The sequence below is a fragment of the Saccopteryx leptura genome, chromosome 1 (assembly GCF_036850995.1).
Source record: "Saccopteryx leptura isolate mSacLep1 chromosome 1, mSacLep1_pri_phased_curated, whole genome shotgun sequence".
Taxonomy (NCBI): Eukaryota; Metazoa; Chordata; class Mammalia; order Chiroptera; family Emballonuridae; genus Saccopteryx; species Saccopteryx leptura.
In genome coordinates, this window is record NC_089503.1 from 1,828,494 (window position 1) to 1,841,401 (window position 12,908).

The 12,908-nt window shown below is 65.2% G+C and overlaps 1 protein-coding gene across 1 annotated transcript in view; it reads left to right on the forward strand.

Moving 5' to 3' along the window:
• Window positions 1-5,921: 5,921 nt before the first annotated feature.
• Window positions 5,922-12,908, forward strand: part of LSP1 (lymphocyte specific protein 1) — a 40,740-nt gene continuing 33,753 nt past the window's right edge. Inside the window, exon 1 of the mRNA XM_066375788.1 lies at window positions 5,922-6,113. Within this exon, the coding sequence (XP_066231885.1) occupies window positions 6,046-6,113 (68 nt within the window). The 5' untranslated portion in view covers window positions 5,922-6,045. The remainder of the gene's footprint in view (window positions 6,114-12,908) is intronic.

Below are 12,908 nucleotides of genomic sequence, written 5' to 3' on the forward strand. Positions count from 1 at the left end.
AACAAAACGGGAACAAATACAATATTTAAAATAAAGAACAAGTAAATTTAAATCAACAAACTGACCAGTATTTCAATGGGAACTATGGGCCTGCTTTTGGCTAATGAGATGGTCAATGTGCTCCTCTCACTGACCACCAATGAAAGAGGTGCCCCTTCTGGAAGTGCAGCGGGGGCCGGATAAACGGCCTCAGGGGACCGCATGTGGCCCACGGGCCGTAGTTTGGGGACCCCTGCTCTAGGTGGACACGGGGCCGCCACCTCGCCCAGGCCTGGGCCCACCAAGGGGAGGAAGGGACGGAGGCGTGAGGGACGCCCGGAAGGGCCGGGTCCTGGGTGGTTTCACTTGTACTTTCTCTAAGGACCTGAGAGCTTTGAGCCGCACGCACATAATCGTGGGATGGAGAGGCTGGGGTGGGTGTGGGGGGGCTGACCAGTGGCAGCGAGGCGGCCCTGGAGTGAGGGGTGCGGGAGTGGGGGAGAGAACTGAGCTCTGGAGAGAGCGGCGTCTCCCAGCAGAGAGGGGTCTGGGGGCCGGACCTGGAGATGCAGATGCTCTCGTCCCTGTTTCTTTTGTGAAGTGGAAGGAGGGGAGTCCAGGGTGACCCCAGGGGGCTGCGCCCCGTAGGTCCCCAGAGACCCGCCCCCACTGCAGCCGGGTATGCCGCCGTGCACCACGGGGCGATCCTGGGGAATGGGGTGGTCGCCCCCCCGGCCCCCCCACACACTGCACCCTGCATGTGCACCACGGGGCGGTCCTGCAGAACGGGGTGGTCCCCCCCCGGCCCCCCACACACTGCACCCTGGGTGTGCACCATGGAGCGACCCTGGGGAAGGGGGTGGTCGCTCTCCCAGCCCCCCCCCACACTGCATCCTGGGTGTGCACCACGGGGCGACCCTGGAGAACAGGGTGGTCGCTCTCCCAGCCCCCCCACACACTGCATCCTGGGTGTGAACCACGGGGTGACCCTGGAGAACAGGGTGGTCGCTCTCCCAGCCCCCCCCCACACTGCATCCTGGGTGTGAACCACGGGGTGACCCTGGAGAACAGGGTGGTCGCTCTCCCAGCCCCCCCACACACTGCATCCTGGGTGTGCACCACGGGGCGACCCTGGGGAACGGGGTGGTCCCCCCCCGGCCCCCCACACACTGCATCCTGGGTGTGCACCACGGGGCGACCCTGGAGAACAGGGTGGTCGCTCTCCCAGCCCCCCCACACACTGCACCCTGGGTGTGAACCACGGGGTGACCCTGGAGAACAGGGTGGTCGCTCTCCCAGCCCCCCCACACACTGCACCCTGGGTGTGAACCACGGGGGTGACCCTGGAGAACAGGGTGGTCGCTCTCCCAGCCCCCCCACACACTGCACCCTGGGTGTGAACCACGGAGCGACCCTGGAGAACGGGGTGGTCGCCCTCCCGGCCCCCCACACACTGCACCCTGGGTGTGCACCACGGGGCGACCCTGGGGAACGGGGTGGTCGCCTCCCACACACACTGCACCCTGGGTGTGCACCACGGGGTGACCCTGGAGAACGGGGTGGTCGCCCTCCCGGCCCCCCACACACTGCACCCTGGGTGTGAACCACGGGGTGACCCTGGGGAACGGGGTGGTCGCCTCCCACACACACTGCACCCTGGGTGTGCACCACGGGGTGACCCTGGAGAACGGGGTGGTCATCCACTGGCCCCCACACCCTGCACCCTGGGTGTGAACCACGGGGCGACCCTGGAGAACGGGGTGGTCGCCCCCCGGCCCCCCACACACTGCACCCTGGGTGTGAACCACGGAGCAGTCCTGGGGAATGGGGTGCTCACCCCCCCGGCCCCCCACACACTGCACCCTGGGTGTGCACCACGGGGTGACCCTGGAGAACGGGGTGGTCGCCCCCCGGCCCCCCACACACTGCACCCTGGGTGTGCACCACGGGGCAATCCTGGAGAACGGGGTGGTCGCCCACCAGCTCCCCCCACACACTGCACCCTGGCTGTGCACCACGGGGCGACCCTGGGGAACGGGGTGGTCCCCCCCCGGCCCCCCACACACTGCATCCTGGGTGTGCACCACGGGGCGACCCTGGAGAACAGGGTGGTCGCTCTCCCAGCCCCCCCACACACTGCACCCTGGGTGTGAACCACGGGGTGACCCTGGAGAACAGGGTGGTCGCTCTCCCAGCCCCCCCACACACTGCACCCTGGGTGTGAACCACGGGGTGACCCTGGAGAACAGGGTGGTCGCTCTCCCAGCCCCCCCACACACTGCACCCTGGGTGTGAACCACGGAGCGACCCTGGAGAACGGGGTGGTCGCCCTCCCGGCCCCCCACACACTGCACCCTGGGTGTGCACCACGGGGCGACCCTGGGGAACGGGGTGGTCGCCTCCCACACACACTGCACCCTGGGTGTGCACCACGGGGTGACCCTGGAGAACGGGGTGGTCACCCTCCCGGCCCCCCACACACTGCACCCTGGGTGTGAACCACGGGGTGACCCTGGGGAACGGGGTGGTCGCCTCCCACACACACTGCACCCTGGGTGTGCACCACGGGGTGACCCTGGAGAACGGGGTGGTCATCCACTGGCCCCCACACCCTGCACCCTGGGTGTGCACCACGGGGCGACCCTGGAGAACGGGGTGGTCGCCCCCCGGCCCCCCACACACTGCACCCTGGGTGTGAACCACGGAGCAGTCCTGGGGAATGGGGTGCTCACCCCCCCGGCCCCCCACACACTGCACCCTGGGTGTGCACCACGGGGTGACCCTGGAGAACGGGGTGGTTGCCCCCCGGCCCCCCACACACTGCACCCTGGGTGTGCACCACGGGGCAATCCTGGAGAACGGGGTGGTCGCCCACCAGCTCCCCCCACACACTGCACCCTGGCTGTGCACCACGGGGCGACCCTGGGGAACGGGGTGGTCACCCCCCCGGCCCCAGCAGGTGTGGGGTTCTGTCTGCCGGTCACTCAGCGGGAGGGAAGGGGATGAGAGTTCTGGGGCGGCCACGGCAAATCCCACAGACGAGAAGGGTTCGATGGCAGACAGGCGCGGTTCTTCTAGCTCTGGGAGCTGGATGTCCCTGACCCAGGTGCCCGTGGAGATGGGCCCTCCGGGAGCCTGTGGGGAGAGCCTGGCCCCAACCCCCGCCCCCAGCAGCTGGGGGTTTCCTGGCCACCTCTGGGCTTCCCCGGCCTGTGGACGACGCCTCCCGCCAGTCTTAGCCTTCGTGTTCACGTGGCCTTCTCCCTGCCGGCACGCCTGTCCCCAGATTTCCCCTTTTCTCTGTACGGACACCAGGCAGAGTGCATTAGCGCATGCCCTAATGACCTCATCCTAAGTAGCCACCACAGCGATGACTCTGTTCCCAAGGCAGGTCTCATTTGGGGGTGCTGGGGGTGCTGACTGCCACCTGTGACTTTTGTTGGGGGGGGCACAGCTCGGCCCCTGAGAGAGGGATCAGGCTGCCCCTGAGCCTTTGGGCTGAGGACAGACGGGGTGGAGGGAGCCCACTGGGGAGCCCCTGGGGTCTGGCACACACTGGGAGGGGGTTTCACAAGCACGGTCTGTCTCAGAGACCATCCAGGAGGGCAGAGGAGGGTGCCCTCTAGGCAGGGCTGCCCCCTGGGCCTGGAAGGACCCCCGTCTGGGTCTCCTGCTCCACTGTCTCCCCCTCGAAACGCTTGCCGGTGTTTGAACAGAGGCCCCCTCTTCCCCTCGCACTGGGCCCCGTGAATGTGAGAGCCTGCCCTGCCTTCAGGCAGCGAGCGGTGGGCCCGGGGGCCGTGTGGCGGGGGGCACCCCGGCCCTCCCCTGCTCTCCCCCACCCTGCCAGGGCCCCTGGACTTCCCAGCCATGATGTCATCATGGTCAAGCTCACCATCGGCCGGAGGAAGAAGCCAGAGGGTGGCCAACTGGGGTGGTACCCTCAAGCAAGGTGCCCAGAGAGGACGGGGCAGGGGGCCGGGGCTGGCACTCAGGGAATGCTGGTGGGAGGCTGGGGCCTTGCCACCACCCAGGGTGGGTGGGGGGCTTCAACCACGGCGTCCCTGGTCGGACAGTGAGTGGAGCCTGGAGGACCACGGAGGGGACCGGAGAGGCCGCAGCTGAGAGCTCCCTGGACGCTGGGGGTCCTCCTCCACTGCCCTGGGCCTGGCTCCGCTGGGGGGGCTCCCCTCCACTGCCCTGGGCCTGGCCCTGCTGGGGGGGCTCCCCTCCACTGCCCTGGGCCTGGCTCCGCTGGGAGTCCTCCTCCACTGCCCTGGGCCTGGCCCTGCTGGGGGCTCCCCTCCACTGCCCTGGGCCTGGCCCTGCTGGGGGCTCCCCTCCACTGCCCTGAGCCTGGCCCTGCTGGGGGTCCTCCTCCACTGCCCTGGGCCTGGCCCTGCTGGGGGCTCCCCTCCACTGCCCTGAGCCTGGCCCTGCTGGGGGCTCCCCTCCACTGCCCTGGGCCTGGCCCTGCTGGGGGCTCCCCTCCACTGCCCTGAGCCTGGCCCTGCTGGGGGCTCCCCTCCACTGCCCTGGGCCTGGCCCTGCTGGGGGCTCCCCTCCACTGCCCTGAGCCTGGCCCTGCTGGGGGCTCCCCTCCACTGCCCTGGGCCTGGCCCTGCTGGGGGGGCTCCCCTCCACTGCCCTGGGCCTGGCTCCGCTGGGGGGGCTCCCCTCCACTGCCCTGGGCCTGGCCCTGCTGGGGGTCCTCCTCCACTGCCCTGGGCCTGGCCCTGCTGGGGGGGCTCCCCTCCACTGCCCTGGGCCTGGCTCCGCTGGGGGGGCTCCCCTCCACTGCCCTGGGCCTGGCCCTGCTGGGGGCTCCCCTCCACTGCCCTGGGCCTGGCTCAGGCCTGCCCCACACTCACGGGTGTGGACCCTCCAGCCTCCTCGCACAGGTGAATGAGAACCTTCCTTGGAGCGTGGCGGGGGGGGGCGCAGGGGGGGGGGCTCACTGCCTCCCACGTCAGCTTGCCCCTCAGTCAGGACCCCGGACGGGTGGACACTCGGGTGGACTGCCTGCCCCAGCCCCTGGGCCTCTGTCTCAGGACCCCTCCAAGTCCTTCCCAGCCGGATGTCCGGGCCCACCTCTCTCCAGGGCCCGATGAGAAGGGGCCGGGGTCAGCCCACGTCATAGGAGGGGCACCTCAGCCACCCGCCTAGCCGCTCCGGCTTCGCTGAACGGCACATGGCTCCGGGGTCTGGTTCCCGCAACTGCCCGTCACCCCTCGTGGATTTCCGAGCCCCTGGTCTGGCCGCTCTCAACGGCCGAGGACAGCTTGTGCCCCCCCTAGGGACACCCCCTCCCCGCCGCCCGCGACGCAGAGCCCGGTGACACTCTCTGTCTGTGCGGTCAGCTCTGAGCCCCCCGAGCAGGGGTTTGAGGGGAGAAGCAGGGGAGACCACAGAGACATACACGGGAGGTGTTAGAACAGGACACAGGCCTGCGGAACGGGGGCCATTCCGTGCAGGGCCCCGGAGGTCACCTGGGCATCACAGGACCAGTTAGGGACGTCGAGGTCAGGGCCCTACGTGTGGAGAGCTACTCAGAGCAGGTGTGCCCTCCTCTGTGAGCACACCAGAAGATTCCGTCGGGGAGGTTAGGACGCTGAGCGTGGAGGCTCGGGGGGACCAGAACCACGTCCTGGTGCTTGGGACGGCCACGCACACACGGGCGGGACCCTCGAGGCCACGGCTGCCGGGGGTCCCAGGGAGAATGTGGGGAGCTCCCGTGCGGACCCTGGGACTCTGGACCACAGTGAGGATGTCCCAGTCCCCGCGCCACCCCCTCTGCCTTTATATGGTCTGTCGTCCAGGCCGCCGCGACTTGCTCAACGCTTCCTGGTGGCTGGCTTTCTCCTCTCTCCTCCTCTAGCTACAGATCAAAAAAAACAACACCCCAACCTCAGCCCAAACCTCAACCTGTAGCAGAAGGGGGAAGTGAAACCGGGCTGGGGGTGGGGGCTCGGGGCCGCCGCCCCAGGAAGCACCCAGAGCCCGGCCTGCCAGGGACACACACACACACAGCAGAGCGAGAGTCGGCGGCCGCCCAACACCAGGCCAATGGCGGAGGCTCCCGGCCACCCGGAACACGAGGAGCAGGAAGAGCTCTTGATGGAAGAAGGCGCAGGGTAAGGGCCCGCGGGAGGCCGCACGCAGGGCGTTCTGCGTGAGCACCGACCTGAGCCCCACGGAGCCACGGGGGCGCCTGCCCGGCTCTGCCGGAGCCCTCTCGGTGCCCCTGTGGCCGGGCCTCCCTGGGACGGGCTGAGTCCCCCTAAGAGCTGACCCAGGGCAGGGAGGGCTGGATGCCCTGCATGGTGCACGGGCCCAGGATGGGGCCTGGGCAGTGGGGAGGGAGTCCGGAGTGGGGCAAGCCGGGCGGACGCTAAGCGGCTGGAGGTGGTGGGGGGGCGGAGAGAGCCTGGGGCCAGGCCTGCCCGATGCCCAAGAGGAAGGCTGCCCCTCCCTGTGGTGATGGGGGCTGGGGTGCCGGCAGGTGCCCACTCTGAGCGTCGGGCAGGGCTGCTGGTCACGGGGGTGGATCGTGAAGGGACATGAAGAGAGGCTTGGCGTGTGGGTTGCTGGCAGAAAGGGTCACCTGTACTGTGGCTGCCCCCACCCCACCCCCGAGAGCTGGGCTGGGAAACCCCGGGCCCCCAGACCTGCTCAGGAAACAGCAGCTGTGCTCTGGGGGCTGCTGGGGGGACTGGGGGGGCCTGGCCCGTGCAGAAGCAGAGGGGGGAGCCCCAGGCCTGGGGGAAGGGCTGGCAGAGGGCGGGCATCCCGACCAAGCCACACCGTGGGGGTCTGACGGCTCCCAGGGTACAAGTCCCAGAGGAGATGGGAGTGGGCTGACTTGGGGTTAGATAAGTGGGGTTTCCAGGGGCAGGCGGATGTCTGACCAGGGATGCAGAGCCACCCCGCCCGGGGATGGACACCACCACCCAGGTGGGCAGGAGGCAAGGGGCAGCGTCCAGGACAGAGGGAGAGGCGTGAGCTGGTAGAACCACAGGATGGCGATGGGCTGCCCAGGGCTGCCTCACCCACCCGGAGCTGTGCCCAGGAGGGGAGGCGAGGGGAGCCACGGGCAGGGACCACACCGGCTCGGCCGGGGCTGACTTGCAGAGTGGACGCTGACCCCGGCTCTTTCGCCAGAGGCCGGAGGCGGCAGCAGCGCCTGGTGCAGCAGCGACGCCCCGACCGGCGAGGGCGACGGTGAGCGCCCGCCCTGAGTGTGCGGCGTGTGCGCAACACGCGTGAGGGAGGGGGAGGGCGCCCTGTGCCTGCGGACCCCACGTCGGGGCTGGGGCGGGGTCTGCGGGGGGGCTGGGGGTGGGGGGGGTGGCCGGAGGCTGAGCAGTGGCCTCCGGGAAGGGGTCTGGCTCAGGGTGTGTGTGCTCTGCCACCAAGCAGGTGACTGGGGACAGCTGTGTCCCTCTCGGAAGTGGCTCCTCCCGTCTGCGCCATCCAAACCCTGAGCTCCTCGTGCTCCCTGGTCACCTCATGCCCATAAAAGGGCACGGCTTGAGCGGCCTGGCTGGGCGCCCCCCGCCTCCTTCCTTGGCCTCCTCCTTGACCGTCCCCCCTTCCAGCTGTCGTGCAAACGGGGGGGGGGTGCTGTGCAGGACAGACCAAGGTGGCCGCAGCCCAGGCAGGAGGAGGAAGGCGGTATGGCTGACCTCGGGGCGTCCTGGTGCCTTCCCTGGGGCCTCGGGCTGCACCTGTGTGTGCCTTGGGGCTGGAGAACCCGTACGATGCACCCCAACCCTCAGAAGGTGGCACCCCCGGGATGCCTCGCTCCCGTCTCCCCCCCTCCCTCCCCCCCCCCACCCCAACACGGCGCCGACCTTTCAGAGTGAAACCGAGACCCAGGGCGTGGTGGCTTCTCATTTCACAAGGTGACTTAGGGAACTGGGGGCTTTCCTGCGGGGCTGAGAAGTCCCCCTGGCCAGGAGGAGTGTGTACAGGGCTGGGAAGCCCCACCAGGAGCCCCTTCCCCACCCCCACCCCCCACCCCGCCCCCCAGAGGTCTGCGGGGTCTGCGGGGGCGGAATGGAGCAGACGAGACCCGCCCCCAAATTTCCACATGCTGACGACCAGACCAGCCGAGGTCTGTCGGGGTCTCAGGACGTCGCCCTGCACGCCGGCCCGGTGCCGCCTGTGCCCGCCCCCCTGGGAAAGTGGGCGGCCCCCTCAGCCTGCCCAGGACGGGGCTCCGCCCTCAGACTACCCCACAGCTGGGAACCCTCCACGCTGCCCGGCCTCTAGGTGGTCCTCTTACCCCGTTGCCCCCCCAGCCAATCCAGACACGGCCGGGTACAGCAGATCACAGCCGAGAGCAGTGGGCAGTGCCCAGGCCACTCAGGCGGGAGGGTGGAGCTGGGCACCCCGGCAGCGGGCCGCTGAGCTGGACGAAGGGGTCCCCGAGTCCTGGGGCTCCTTCCCAGTCAGAGCGGGGCCAGACCCCCAGATCCACAGGTGGGCCTCCTCCTCTCTCACCCACAGGTCGGGGTGTCTGTGGTCCCCAGAAATTTCCCAGGGGTCGTAGAGGCTGAGCTCAGCCCGGGGGGTGGACACGCCCTCCTGGGGCGGCTGCTGGAGGTCCTGGCTTTCTCTCGCCTCCATCTGGACCCTTCCACACAGGAGAGGGAGAGGACGGCTCACCCGCTGCCGCCTGGGGGGGCAGACTGCGGCCCCACCCGCCCTCCCCTCGCGACCTCCGCCCCCTCAGGAAACAGCGCCGCAGCCCCTCGGGGGCAGTGCCGGGAGGATCTCGGGACCGGCGGGCAGACCTCCCCGCCTTCACCGTGTTGCCCTCCCCTGCACAACTCCGCTGGCCTGCCTCGGTTTCCCTTGGAGGCTGCCGGAGCGATGGGCCCGTGTGTGGCGATGGGCAGAGGCGCCCCGGGGTCCTCCTCGCAGGGGCAGGGCTGAGCACAACCGCGCCCCACTCTCCAGAACTCCCAACGCCAAGTGCCCGCAGGAGGGGGCGGTGGGGGCACATCCGGCATCAGATACTGACTCCTACCTGAACCAGTACTTTCTGAGCAAATCATCCCACTCCCTGAGGCCTCAGTTTCCCCATCTGTGCAGATGCTACTCAGATTGCGAGCTTGTGCCCCCCACCCCCTCGTGCTGGGCTTTGCCCATCTCTCCAGACAGGGGTGGTCATTGCGGAGCCCCGTGACGCGGTCCCAACGCCTCCCCTTTCACAGGGAGGGACACTGAGTTAAAGGACCAGGTTGCTGTCCAGCAGTGGGCCCCGGACGGGCCCTGCATGGCCCTGGTTTGGAGAGACCGCTCCCTGACACTCGTTCCCTGCCGACTCTTTTTGGGGGGCCTATACCCGCTGCGGGTTCTGGGTCAGGGTACCCGGGACCCGGCAAGGCTTCCAAGGGACCAGGAGTGGCTGGACTGTCCTTGTGGACGTTCCCTGACCCTATGAAGTGCCGCCATGGCTCTGCACCCAAAGGTGTTCGCGAGGGTGAGGGGGGCGCTTCTGACGTCCATCTGGAATGGGGAACAGCGAGACGGCATCCCGGGGGCCTGCCCAGAAAGCAGAAATGAGACTGGCCCGTCAGAACAGCCTGGTTCTTTCCAGAGGTGACAGCCTCTTCCTCACTCGGCCTGGCCCCTCCCACGTCCCAGCCCCCCACCCCCGCCCCCGCCCTGCTGGGCCAGAGATGCTCTTTCCAGGGACTTCCGAGGACTGGGGACCAAGGCCATCAGGGAGCCAGCAGAGGGGGGTTCCCAAACTCCTCAACCCCAAGTTCCAGAGGCAGATAGTCAGGACCTCTCTACCAGGGAGAGTTGAGATCCAGAGGGGGCATCGCGGTCTAGGGGGGTGTGGTCAGGGTCCCCCGCCTCTCCCCAACGCCCACCGAGAGAGAGCAGGCTGGGGTTGAGATCCAGAGGGGACATCGCGGTCTAGAGGGATGTGGTCAGGGTCCCCCGCCTCTCCCCAACACCCACCGAGAGAGAGAGCAGGCTGGGGGCCAGCACAGACCTGTGGTGCCAGGCCCAGGCAGACGGGGGCGGGGAGGAAAGCCCCTGGTCCTCCCCTGGGGCCGGGCCGGTTCTGTCCAAACTCCATCTGCTAACTGCCTCCAAGGTGGGAAACGCAGAGTCACTGGGGTAGAGAGGGGTGCCGTCTGTCCTCCTGGGGATCCTGGAGCCCCCTCCCAGACACCCACCTCCCCACACGGGAGTGGGAGGGACTCGGGCCCCATGGAGCAGGGACAGCAGACCCCCCCCCCACTGATACCTGCACCACACGACCCCTACCTGCCCTGGAGGGTCCCCGTCCCCCAGGCTTCCAGGTACCTTGGGGCCCGAGGCAAGGGAAAGAACCCCACCCTCATGCCCACGAGCGCACCGGGAAAGCCCACCTGCGGGGGACAACGTGGGGAGTGTGACAGTCCCCGTGGAGGCCGTGGTGCTGGGGCAGCCACCTCCCTCTCCCCAGGGGCTAGGCTTGCGCAGGGGCTCGGAGGGGGGCACGGCTGCGCCACGCCAGGGGTCCACACCCCTTCCTCTGAGACCCAGCTGCCCTTTTGCTGGTTGTGCCTCTGAGGTGACCCGAGGCGGCCTCTTCCTCCCTCGAGACCTCCTCTCAAGAGGAGATGGGACTCAGGACAGATCGATCTGGCTGGTCCACTTCCTCAGAATCCAGCCCTGCTCCTGGTCACCTCCCCACCCTAAGTTCCGGGGTCACCACTGTCTCCACCACCGGCTACCCTGGGCCTCGCCCTTCGCCAGATGGAGGCACACGTGAGACGGAGGGGTGCTCGGCCACTCGGAGGCTTCTTCTCCGTATGTCAGAGACATTTCTCTGTCTGGGGCCACGCGGGGACCACGGAGGCCCCCGGCCCGGACCCACCTCCCTCCGGCACTGCCCCCGCGAGCCGCGAGCTCTCATTGTCCATTGTGCCTCTCACTGGGATACTGCTCTGTGAGCATAGGTTTGTGAGTGGGTGTGGGGGTGGACGGTGATGAGAATGTCTAAACAGGAGGGCAAATTCCTGCTTCTCCAGTCCCTGCCGAGGTCCGATTGTGGCGTTCAGCCTACTAGACTCTCAGGGTCTGCTCTCTTATCTTCTTGGGTCACAACCTTATGAACTATATCTTAGTCACAAAAGAAAGAAAAAAAGGAAAATCAAGGTTCAATGATGGAGAAAAGTAGGAATGAAGGAAAAGGTGGATGGAGAATAAGAAGTAGAAACAACTGGGTAGATGATGGATGATGGACGGATGGACGGACGGACAGATGTATGGACGGATGAATGGATGGACGGGTGGATGAGTGGACGGACGGATGGACGGATGGATGGATGGACGGACGGATGGGTGGATGGATGGATTAATGATTGGTGAGTGGATGGACGGACGGACGGACAGACGGATGGACGGATGAACGGACGGACAGACGGATGGACGGACGGACGGATAGATGGATGGACGGACGGAAGGACAGACAGATGGATGGGTTAATGATTGGTGAGTGGATAGACGGATGGATGGACAGATGGACAGACGGATGGACAGACGAACGGACGGACGGATGGATGGGCAGACGGGTGGATGGATGGACGGACGGATGGATGGATGGGCAGACGGATGGATGGATGGATGGATGGATGGATGGATGGATGGATGGATGGATTAATGATTGGTGAGTGGATGGGTGGATGGATGATGGATGGATGGACGGATGGATGGATGAATGAATGATTGGTCAGTGGATGGATGGATGGATGGATGGATGAATGATTGGTCAGTGGATGGATGGATGGATGGATGCTGGGTAGGCAAATGATGGTTGGATAGATAGGTAGATGGGTGGATTGGTGGTTGACTGGATGGGTAGGTGGGTAAATGAATGAATGGATGGGTGATGGGTAGATGAGTGGATGAATAGATGAATGGGTGGGTGAATAGATGTATAAATGGATAGATGGGTGATGGATAGATAATAATGGGTGGATAAATGGGGTGGATAGATGGGTGAATGGATGGGTAGATGAATGGGTGGGTGGATAATGGATGGATGGATGGATAGGTGAATGGATGGATGAATGAGTGGATGAATAGGTGGATGGGTAGATGGATAAATGAATGGATGGATTAGTAGATGGGCATATGGAATGGAAATATGGTTTAGTGGGTTGGTAGGTGAAATGTAGATAAATAAATGACTGCACAGATGAATAGAAGATTATCAGATGAGTTGGACATATGGATGGATATGAATAACGAATAGATTTTTAGATGGAGGGATGGAAAAATATATAGAGAGATAGACAAACGGAAAGGTATGCAGATAGTGATTAAACGGACACATGGCTGACACTAGATCAGTGGTCCCAAACCCCCAGGCCGCAGACCGGTACCGGTCCGTGGGCCATTTGGTACCAGTCTGTAGAGAAAGAATAAATAACTTACATTATTTACATTTTATTTATATTTAAGTCTGAACGATGTTTTATTTTTTAAAAATGACCAGATTCCCTCTGTTACATCCGTCTAAGACTCACTCTTGACGCTTGTCTCGTAAGTTCGACAATTATATTTTAAAATACTACAGTTTTTACGCCGGTCGCATAATTTTATTTTGTACATTTATCCATCCCACCCTAAAGGCCGGTCCATGAAAATATTTTCTGACATAAAACCGGTCCGTGGCCCAGAAAAGGTTGGGGACCACTGCACTAGATAAACTGCTGAAGAGACAGTGATGAACAAACACAATCACTGCTCTCTCTTTGGCCCACCGATGCATAGAGGTGTCTCTCATTTTTCTCGTCTCTCTTCAAATAAAGAAAGGCCAATTCCTTCCTGTGAGGCTTTCCTTGACCGTTCGATATAAAATATCACTCCCTCCCAGAACTCCATATCCTCGTGCCCTGAGTTACATTTTCCTACAG